Source organism: Ostrinia nubilalis, chromosome 6 (assembly GCF_963855985.1).
Source record: "Ostrinia nubilalis chromosome 6, ilOstNubi1.1, whole genome shotgun sequence".
NCBI classification, from domain to species: domain Eukaryota; kingdom Metazoa; phylum Arthropoda; class Insecta; order Lepidoptera; family Crambidae; genus Ostrinia; species Ostrinia nubilalis.
Genome location: NC_087093.1, coordinates 5,042,006 through 5,053,865, shown reverse-complemented (window position 1 = coordinate 5,053,865; position 11,860 = coordinate 5,042,006). Strand labels below are relative to the sequence as shown.

General features: G+C 37.2%; 1 protein-coding gene across 1 annotated transcript in view; it reads right to left on the bottom strand.

Moving 5' to 3' along the window:
- Positions 1-1,639: 1,639 nt before the first annotated feature.
- LOC135072458 (uncharacterized) overlaps positions 1,640-11,860 on the bottom strand; it is a 55,849-nt gene continuing 45,628 nt past the window's right edge. The window contains exons 3-8 of the mRNA XM_063966366.1: positions 8,245-8,456; positions 5,385-5,520; positions 4,427-4,560; positions 3,660-3,893; positions 2,997-3,168; positions 1,640-2,499 (exon numbers count right to left, since the gene is read on the bottom strand). Of these exons, the coding sequence (XP_063822436.1) occupies positions 2,363-2,499; positions 2,997-3,168; positions 3,660-3,893; positions 4,427-4,560; positions 5,385-5,520; positions 8,245-8,456 (1,025 nt within the window). The 3' untranslated portion in view covers positions 1,640-2,362. The remainder of the gene's footprint in view (positions 2,500-2,996; positions 3,169-3,659; positions 3,894-4,426; positions 4,561-5,384; positions 5,521-8,244; positions 8,457-11,860) is intronic.

The window sequence follows — 11,860 nt, the reverse complement described above, 5'->3', positions numbered from 1 at the left end:
CTCAGTTAATTGAAATATACTTTGATGAAACATTTCCTAGTGTTTTTATATTGATTATTCTATTTTTCAAATAGAATATTTTCAGTGTTCTGGAAATTGTTTTCATCATGGTTTTATTAGTACAGTATTTACTTTTTCAAACGGCGAAACGAAACGTATCGCGATGTCTATGACAGAGCGGCTGTCAGTGGAGCTGTCAAATGACTTAGGAATTTGTCGATCGTGCGCAACCGCAATTTGATTATTTTCGGGAATGTAATTCCTTTTATTTCAAATCGGGTGGTGCAAAATGCATCCACGATAATTTCTTGATGAATAAATAAAAATAACACACATGAGGTAAGTTCCCGTCGGAGAATTTATTTATTTTTCGTGATTGATATTTTTCGTATTCCAGTACGTGGTTATTTCATGTGATCGTTTCTTTCAGAGATTCCCTAAATTCTATTCGGATGAGGGTATTGGGTTGCTGAGGGCTGCGAGCGAAGCTCAAATTAGTGAACAGCCTTCGTAAGTATTTCTTTCCCATTGCGGTTTTTTTCATAACCTAATGCCACGTTCCACATGTGATGCTGACACACGTATTTTTCGTTTCAGATGCGGGATTTCATAGATTTCATATTTTACATGTTGATATTTCATATATTTTAATTTCTCTTCATTTCGTATCAAATATTTGTCCTTTTTAAACTGCTGATCTCTTCGCATTTCCTCCTTGTCATCAAACCTCTGTCTCTGCAAGAGTTTGAACGCTTACCTGTCGAAGAGATGCAAGAGCTTCATCTGGCACTGCGCGCTTGAGGCCGTGGAGGACGCTGCTTGGAGCCTAAAAGTGTGCGAGACCCGTTGGACCCCGGAAGAAGAGAGGAACGTTCAGGGTAACGGCTTATAACCGCATGGCTTCCAAGGTACCCACTTTTCCATCCTTCAAGTAGGAGTCTTTCCGACCTGACATCGTGCAGTTATCTTAACTATTAGAGTCTTTTAATATTTAGGCTGAGTTTTAAGAAATTTGTAGTGGCAATAATATTCACCAAACCGAACCTAATTAACGACCCTGAATCCCTTGAGATTGGCACTATTACAGTAGTTATTATAATATCGTAATTGTTAACTATATACGAGCATACGTGATAAAAATAAACCGTGTCAATTGAGAGGGAGCTGTTTTATTTACATTTTCTAATTTCACACAAGGAACGGTAACTCATATAAATTTCTGCAAGCCGGACAACCTCTTTTTCACGTGCAGACAATTCACCATCTTCTCCGTCTGCACCGGTGGCGGTTCAATTCCAGTCACCAAGCCGCCAGGAAAAAATCCTTTCTTGCAAAGGTAGCTCTACTAATGTACTATCCCTAAAAAATATTTAAAAAAAATTTTTTTAGACAATTTTTTTTTATTGAAAATTAATCAGTTTTGCCTAAATATCTGGCTATAATTGCTGCGTTTGGAGTTTATTTGTACTTTTTTCTTACTAATATTAATTTTACATGATCGTTTATCTGTAAACAAACTTTTGAAAATAATGACTAGATTTCGAGCTTAGAGCACTTTATTTTTAAAAAATCCGAACTCAATTTTTTTTTTAAATATTTTTCAGGGATAGTACATTAGTAGAGCTACCTCCCCTAGCAGTTTGATTCACCCATTCTGGGACACCCTGTATAATATAAGATGTAGTAACATGAACACGTACTGCAGGTAAATATTGTTTCATGCGCGACGATCTTGTACACAGTGTCGGAATACAAATGATATATTTTTATTTCACAAAGCAATATTTTTACAAAGGAAACTTTAAAGTTTTCGTGGAGCGTGCAAGTCAAACTCTAAACTTTACCAGAAGCTGGATAACTCAAAATTAACTGTACAATAAGTTGCTCAGCAATGGCAGCAGTTCTGTTGAACCATTTGTAGGCTAAATTAAGATGAGATCTCGTATGTCATATTTGGGAAGACAACCTAAAAGTTAGTTACTTACTGACTGCGATAAGACAGTTATTGCTTGCGGTATATTATATTAAAAGAAAAGGAGATAACCTAAATAATTAGTTTCATTGAGGTACTTGTGTGGTAGGCACATTAAGCTAAACTCAAATGCAGTAAAAAGTATACTCTGATATGCTGGCGACTGTACTAGTACTTACAATATTGGATGCGTATTGAGATCTTAAATAATATAATTTGATCTTTTGTTGAAATATTTGGTGAAGTAGTTTATCGTAGTAACAACGGTCATATAATGTACTAAATAATACGAGGCTTATGTGAATAAAATCATAACCTTTAAATTGAACACAAAATACGTTCACACTAATAACTTAATTTTTCAGCAAATTGGGAATTAAAATCTGGAAGTCAGAATTTTGAAACGTTGCGCAGTAAAAAGACCAAATAGAGAAGACCCAATGAGAACGATGTCGTCAAGGCTGATGATCCACTGGCTTGGCTGGTCTCGGAGTGTGGCTTTTTCATACTAAACTCGTTCACCGCCACTGCCGGAAAAGTATTATAATTTCAGTATAATTTACTTATAAACTCTAAAGTTTCCAACTCCAAAGCGTAGTCGCATTAATGTAAATGTAAGTGGCCCTTACACAGCAAAGTTTCTTCTTTCGTGTTTTAACATGGGAAATAATGATCATAAAAGTAAGTTATCAAATATTCAAAGAAAATTAAATATACTTCTACGAGTAAAATGTCGATAAAAACACCTCATGTAAATGTAATTTGCCAGTACTTAGGTACTAAAAGAAATCTTTGGTAAAGAATGAATACGATGATAATAAAAAAGTAAGTTTTTTTAAAATAGTGTTATGTTCTTGATATAGAAACAACAAATATTCCCGTTACCTCTACTGAGTTAGATATTTGGGCACTGTTAGGCTATAGTGATCTAGCTGAAGGAGTTCTACTCGTATTTTCGTTTGGCCAATGGACGTCTACTGCTAGTAGCCTGAGGAACAGCCCTATGTATAATACAATACCTTACCAGTGACAGTTTGCTTCTTGACATCTGCGAAGCGCTCTCCAGGACCGACTTCGTCTGGAATGGTGGCCGTGCAGGTCAGCTGCTGCCGACCTCGGGCAGGCGCGTGCAGTTCTGCTATGGAGACCCAGAGGGAAATGGGTATGGCGGGAGGCACTCTTGGTCTTTCTTGGATCTGGTAAGATAATTGAAATATAGGAACAATCATCAACTCGACACTATTCCGTAGATATTCCGGACATTAAGTAGTCCATACGAGATTAGGATGGCTCTCAGAACAACAAAGAACGGAGTAGTGAGTGACGGAACACCGATACTGAAAGTACTTCAGAGGCTCTGTAACCCCGTCTCACTCGAGGGAATAAGGCTAGAGGCATGGAATAGAAGCGTGATAGTGATCTTCTTCAAGAAAGGGATAACAGCTTACTTAAGAATTCAGACCTATTTCGCTTGCCTTTAAGCATAACGTGTCGTCTCGAGCGCAGGTTCGATATTTTCACATTCTTAGGTTTAGATACTTTACTCGTACATTCTTAGATTCTATTTTTTAAAAGCAAATTCGTAATAAATTTTTGCAATGGCTGTTCAAGACTCTCTACCTCGAAATAATCAAATACCAACCTAATAATAATAACAAAAGTTAAACGAAATAGAAACCTTACAAACCCTGGCCATCTCTTCGCTTTGCGCTTCCTTCAGTGTGCACTTATTGTGTTTACTATGATTCGACGGAGGCGGCGTGGTCGTCTCACTAACGAGCGCCCAGTACTTGGCAGTGTAGTTGAATTCTGGTGCAATGTATCGGTGTTGGTGCTTTCTGTGGCGGTACCCACCACCGCCTTTGGTCCTTGTGGAGCTCGATACACGGTATGAAAAGTAACGGACAGATTCTTCTGGGACCTGTGAAATAAGACTCAATTACAAATGTAAATCCTATTTTATACCAATGTTAGCACATTTGGCACAAATGGCATAGTCATAACTAAATAGTAAAGATGATAGGATTTTTTACAGTTTCAGTGAGAAAGTTGCAAGTTATACTTAAGCATATCAAGAGCACTAACGGATAGGATTGGAGTTGTGACTGCTCAAAAAGTAGATAACTTGAAAACGTGGGATCAAAGCTTAGTAGCTTTATTGCTCATAGACATAATACCTATGTATGATTCTGGGAAGATAATGTAGGAAGAGAAGCTAATCTGAAGGTGATTTATGCCACGTATTTTATTTCTTAATTTCACAAATTCATAAATAGTAAGCTAGTAAGGTCGCGGGAAAAGCCTGAATGCGGGCAGCGCAGGACCGTTGATTATGGAAAATCTTTAGGGAGGCCTTTGTCCAGCAGTGGACGTCATTTGGCTGAAACGAAAGCTAGTTAAATGCTTCTCTTTCATTCTCCTTAAATTTTAAGACTTCTTCAAGGTGTTTCCTACCTTCTCATTGTCGATGTACCACGTGAGTCGCGGCGCGGGCGCAGCCGGCGCGCTAGTGCAGTTTGCGCGGAACATCCCCCCCACCACAACGTCGGGTTTAGCGAACGTTATTATGGGGGGATGTTTTTGTGCATCTAAAGAGAAACCATTGTTTTAATGGTAGGGAAATAGTGTAAGTATCGATAACATTTAAAAAGTTAAGCGATCTTATACCTGTAGTTATAATAAGTGCTATATTGTCGTAAAAGCTTTTTCTTTCTTCAAAACGAGATAAATGTCAAGTATTTGCTATAATTTGCGAACCAAATCCCTTAAATGTCAAGTATCTATCCAGATAAAAAAAATATTCGAGCAACAAATTGAAAGCATTGTCTAACTAGACCTTTTGTCGTGGCGGGACAATATTTTCATAACTAATGACAATAACTCATTGTTATTTTCAGCAAAAGGAAAACAGGCGGTATTCGGAACGCACGCGTGGGTATTCATCCTTATTTACACAAAAGCCGTTTCTTTCCGTGAAATGACTTATTCATAAATGGGCACGTTTTGAATTCGATGTACGTGACCATATGATCATTTCTTGTACCAGAACAGTAATTTTCCTGATGATAAATTAATGCAAATAATAAATTATTAAACATTCTTTTCTGCCACGCGTACTAGGAGACGCGTTTTTTGTTGAATTAGTTGGAACATTGAAAGCTCAAAGCTATCTTTTTATCATGAAGATTTTCATTCAGTCAGCGGTCTTTGAAGGAGACGTCAAGTCGTTTAACTCTAGGTTTAATAAAAGGTAACCTTAAATATAAACAACAGTAGGTAGTGGTTATAGCAAAATTTTCTTGATTGATTTGCTAAGAAATTTTGGTTTTGACTTATTGACTTGTCTTGATGAACAGAGCGTCATATCGTAGGGTATGGTGAACTGTTGAGGAAAAGAGAAGAAAGTACTTACATACAACAGTGAGTTGGTGTGGGGGAGAGGCTGCTGTGAAGATTGGGGTCTCTAGAGACACCTCGCACCAATATAAACCTGATGCTGTTGGGTCCAAATTGTCGATCGTTATTGAATTCTCTGTTGCTAACGACATCTGCAACCAAATTGATTTTTAGTTAAATTGAAACATGACTTGAATACAAGAATGTAAGTAAATGTCATGCAAGGTCGCTCCACAAAATCTTTTGTACTTTGAAATGAAATGGATGACGAGCAGATATGTAAAAACGGTATTGTTAAGATTGCTTTTCAGCAAATTGAGAGCTGAAATCACACATGGGTCCCACTTTGGGCCCAACCTTGCCGTAAAGGTCAATGTTGTATCGAGGTAATAGCTCCGATGAGTTCTACATGCTCCATTACATTTCTTTTGTTTTTATAGAGATTGCGCCCCTGTGTAAGTTATGTAGCTGTTAATTATGTTATGGAGCTTACCTTCACTAACGACAATGACATTATGCTAAATATTCTAAATATTATGTAACTAAAAGGTAGTTAAATAATAATTGTACTTAAAAGTAAACTGTGTGTACCTAGTATTTCAAATCGCAATACTACTATTTAGCACCACAATATAATATTTATCACGCTCTTAACAACATAAATAGGGGAGACCTAGGAGAGTTGTGACAATTTTTACTTTAGGGGCCATATCTCGGTCAAAAAACATTCCACAGCTATGAATCATACAAATTAATGAAGCGCCGTTCCTTCTGTTTTCAAAACAATCACCAAAGTTAACTAAAGTATTAGGGTTTCTAAGAAAATCACCAAAATCTTAGACCACTCCCTCTGTCACAACTCTCCTAGCACCGAGGTAAGTTGTGACAGGTACCGAGGTGAGTTGTGACAGCATTGTATTTCATCTATTAGATATGAAAATACCATAATACTCAATCAAATATGATTTTTAGCAAAAAAGTACTATAGTCATCCTTTAGTACCTTAAAACAAATAGTTATTGGATGTCGTTACACAGATTGAGCCACATTTCTCCAGCTTTCATTTTTCTCCCACGACCCTGGATTTTTTTATTATATTTTTTAGCTAATATAGTCACTTAATATATTTTCTTCCTCTTCTGTAAAAATAAAATAGTCGCGGTGGTATTGATATTGGTGAATGGTATCGGTGGTCCATAGACGGAGATTCGCCTTCTGGGTTTACTTGATAAGCCTATTTCTTCTTAATATATCTTGACAAGTTTAGATTGTAAGAGGTTGCAGCATATCTTAAACTTTAACCCTTTAACCTAATCATTTCATAAGCCAGGTCCTAATAGATTTCAACTCTAGGAAGCAGTTCCTCTATATGGTTTTCAAGTATTCATTCTGGATCAAAAAAAGGAGCAGCATGCAATTATACAAATTATGAACCTACTAACACACAAAAAAACATCTGAAAACATCGTGGAAATGGCCCATCAGAAAAATTAAGTAAGCTAGGAGAGTTGTGACAGGCTGTCACAACTCTCCTAGGTGTTTAAAATGACGACTTGGTTCGAATAATATTTTTTATTTTCTAAACACGATGCGCACACAAAAGATCAGTGCTACATTTTGAGACCTGAATAACCATGCAACTTGAGAAAAAATAACACAACAGTGCACATTTACTAAAACATGATATAAATTGAAATACAATTTTGAAGAAAAACTTTCTTTTCGCATCTTTTTGTACACAGACGTCATATTTACGTAACCGTGGCTCGTGCCCCGCCCGCAGGTACTTAGTCAAGAAGAGCGTCTTAAAAGCGACAAACAAGCATTTTTACCAGCTTCCTAACTATATTAAGTAAGAAGAAATCGTCCTTGTCACAACTCACCTCTGTCACAACTCTCCTAGGTCTCCCCTACCAATAGCTATCAGTTCTAGCAAACTATTCCATTCTTACAAACTAATAAGGTTAGATAGAAGGCTATGAAATATAACACACAGTTACGTTACTGGAGATAAGTTCCTATGAGCATAAGAGGAACTTTGTAATACCCGTAAACAGGTGTTTACACATACTAATGTAACGATAATAAATCTTCTTAGCGTTAACTGGTACCACAAAGCAATCTCAGAGGGCCCAATTTGCGCCAATCGTGGACACCGGACCAGTGCTAGTCTGAGCAAACATTTACATAACTGAGTAAATCGTAATTAGCCCCGATTGGCCTAATCCCATTGGTTATGCGCAGTCGAGCGGAAATATACTTACCTCGAATAAGTTAAATTTCCAGGAGTTGACGGGTATTTGCATAAAATAATATGGACACTCTTGGAATTCAAGATGAACTGGTGTCTTGAGAGAGAACTTGGGTATGGATTTTTATATTCTGGTGGACCGATGACCTCATAAAGGTAGCGGGAAGGCGCTGGATTCAGGCTGCCACCAACCGGCCATTGTCGAAATCATTGGGGGAGGCTATTTTCAGAAGTGGACATCCTATGCTGAAATGATGACGATGATGATTGATTAAAATCTGGAGTTACAGGAATGAAGATGAACTTCAAATTTGTAACAATACGTCTTATTCCACCCACAAGGCTAACAGATGATGACATTTAAAAGGTTGACTTTAAAAGACCTTTAAAAGGTTGACACATAATAGAGGAAGGCGCTAGATTCAGGCCGCTTCCAACCAGTTAATCTAAAATTAATTGGAGGAGACCTATGTACTATAGCCGTGGACGTCCTATGGCCGAAACGATGATGATGGCAACTTAGCACACACAGATTTTGGTAATCGTTGCAATTTAACTTTTAAGATACAGGTTTGACTGAACAGTTACTATTACTATTTCAATCAATAAATCTTCCAGTACTCACATTCAGCTTCCCACCAGCAAAAGTGTAGTTAGTGAACGGCGGCACTCTCTCCCTGACATACTGCAGGAGCTTCGCCTCTGAGCGGAGGAACTCCACTTTGTACAGCAGCTGTGGCGGCACTTGATGCAGGCACCGGAGGGTGGCCGACCCACCTCGAGCCACCCAACTGGGAGCCACCAGCTTCACCTCCACGTCTGTGGCTTGGCCGATTCCTGGAAAATGGATTCTATTTGTAATAATAGAAGAATACTTTCTCCACGCGATCACTCGCGTTGCGTAGCTTTGTCCTCACATTAAATTCTATTTAGTTGTTTTTGAATAAATAATAACAAACATCCACTTTCATAAGCATTCGCTTTCAATATTTTTTTGCGTAAGGTTTTCAAGCTTAACAATCCTTATTCCTCTCTATCCATCTTTTTCCATTCCAAAAAGGACTTAGGTAGGGCTTAGACCCTAGCTTAGACCTTTTTGAACCAAAACGTCACAAATACCAATTTTAGGCTGAGTTGCACCACCTTACTACCTATGTATTTGTATGGAGATGGTGCAGCCCAGCATTACGAGTAGCTTGCCATAAGTTAGATGTTAATAAAAACAGGACAAGACCGCAGAATATTATTATGGAGAATATAATTTGCATCAAATGATGATGAAACTGCAAACTTTAATTGCTGCCACTTCATTCGCATCAACAAACTGGCGCACTCTATAGAAAAAACACCGAGCCACTTGACAATTGTGCAGCATTATTTTAATGATAAAGTTTCGCCGCGCTTCATTAACTCGCAGATTGTTGTGTATTTTTAATTACAACGCCGAGCCACCGATAATATCGTTAATACCATGGTTATTTAATACAGCGTTTTATTAAGAGGTTTATTGTTTCAGCTATTAATGAGATTTGCTGAGTTAATGGCCCGCGCTCGGTGTGTTGTGGTCGTATTCCATGATCCGGATAATAAGCATTTAGTACATAAAATAGAGGTTTACCTACTCTAACTTATACTTACTCATATTAATTTACCGGTATTTATCTTAGCCTGAAGGATTACGGGTTTATTTTTACTACCATACGATTAAAAGAAAAATAAACATTTTTAACAAGTTTAGAATTACAAAACCATTGTAATTGCTTGTAACACAGTGTTATTCCACACCTAGTTCGTCTCTCGAAACCGAAAATATGAAACCCATCAATTCACCTACCTATGTAATAGGTACGAAACTAAAAGACACTACATCTGGCCTACATAAAGATAAAAGCCTTGCAGCCTTGCAGCGTGGAACGATTTACATAAATGCTACAAAACGAAGTGTGTCAGCCAGATTCGATGCAAACGGGAAGGGGACACGTGCACCGGATGTCTGCCGCCATGTTATGTTAGCGCGCGTAGAGCGGAAGTGCCTTATGGCCTTATGTTTATAGACCATTTTGTGTAGAGCTTTCACGAGCTTTGATAGAAGATCGACAAGCTTTTTGCAGGGAAAAAATTCGAGTACTTTGAAGGTTGAGTGAGCCAATACTTTCTGAGGTATAAACCAAACATAAACTGTAATGACTTGAAATAACAGTAGACTTGATAATTATAAGATTTTAAGCTTTCGCGTTCCATTTCTACTAAAATAGTAAGATAATAATGTAATCGTCGCGTTAAGACCCGTGTCTTACTATTTTAGCAGAGTTGATGTACTCAAATCTTGTGAGTCTCTTGTGTTGATGTACGTACTCATCTTAAAAGATAAGATATGTCTCACATTTTATATACCTACTTATACATAATATAATATGCAGACTGTACTTAACGATGATGTAAATGCAAGGAATTTATTAGGTAAATATTTCATAAAGTCAAACATGTCTGGCCTGTGCCTGTGCAGTGATGGCCACATTCACTTATCTCTGGTAAGTTAGAGAGATACGGTCGTGTGTAGGAGCACTACAGGAGTAACTAGAAGCCAAATAATCTGATAATAATGATGATGAAAGTCAAAGAAAACTATTTCTATTTAGATTCTTAGAATTGCTACATTAATTTCTAATCTAAATCTTGGGAAGCCTAAACCACGTTTCACATTTATTTAAACAATCTTTCGGCAGAACTGAGAAGTAGCGCCGCGACAAACCTAGTCGCTACAGCCGGTAAGATATTAAGTAAAATATTTCAGCATTTCCCACGTGTCTAGGTACTGTTGCGTTAACAGCAGCTCTCAGGCGTTCCATTTCGCACGAAGCGAAGACGAGTGTCTCGCTAGCGTAAAATGGAACGCTGTGTTCATTGCACGTCGCGTCTTTAGGCTTTGCGCAGACGGTGCCACTTTCGAGCTCTACATACAATTTGATGGATTTCTTTCTTATATCATTTTATCATCGTGCAAGGATCAAGTTGACCCTGTCGACGTCCGATAGTCAGAAAATTCGTTTGTGTAGTTACTACGAGTATATTCTATTTCCATCCTGATAGAAATTTTAGAAATTGTGTATATTTTATATCATTGTTTCATTTTTCTTGTTAGTTACCTTGTGGCGCACATACAATAATAAATGTATTTTGTTTCTAAGATTCAAACAAACTTGTTCAACCTTCAATAAATATCTGATTCTGTGTGCCTGATTAAATCACGGTATAGAATGTTTGCAGAAGTGCACAAGTATTTGCAGGGAACTAGAATGAAATAATCACTCTTATTTAACAAGGAAAGCTAGTTTTATTTTCGCCTCCATGAAACCTAGGTTCAACTAGCTATTTTCAAACAGTGTAGAACAAGAGTAAATGAACAAAAATGCTTATACTATGCTTGGGATTAACTTATCTTGAGCTAATGCTCATGGAAATAATTACGATTACGATGGTAATTCAACCACATTAGTTATATGAGACGTACCGTACTTAAACAACATTAAGTCATATCTATTTCAGAACAATTAAGTTTTCGACTGCGCGTACTTAACTAAAGTTGCCAAGTCTGCAGTATGCACACTTCTCGTTTTCATTATTTTAAGTTTGTAGATCTTCAACTGAAACTACAATTAGTCGTAATTGCCGAGTGTGAAGTGTGAATCTAAGACTAGCAAATTGCATAGGAGTGTTCTCTAATGAGAATAATATGACGTAGAGAAGCCAATTAAACAGTGCTGAGAATTGAAAATTAAGTGAACACTGTAAAGCTTTAGATTTCTATGCATTAAATACTTGTAGCATGCAATTAATACGCAAAATGTATGTTTTCTGTTACCTAATGTTATTGTTTTTGACATATCAAAATCAGAGGTAAATAAGTACACGATGCGCTTATGTAAAAGGTAAGTATTAAGGCAATCTAAAACGATCGTTTTAAGTGTTGCTCAACTTTAATGCATTCATGAGTAACCGCTATCGAAGAGGTCGGCAAGAACGTTTAAGGTTACTAATGTTTTCAACCTCTTCTACCTCTACCTTTTACTTTAGAGGTAATCTCTGAAACGAACGATTCAATTCTGATTCAGTATCTGCAATTTCTGTAAAGCTCTATTATAAAATGGGATTTTATATTCTAGAAAGAATCACAGATCTCAGGGGATGCGAGACGTTCTGTGGTGATTTTTTCAGGACAAATATTTGAGGATAACTAGAAA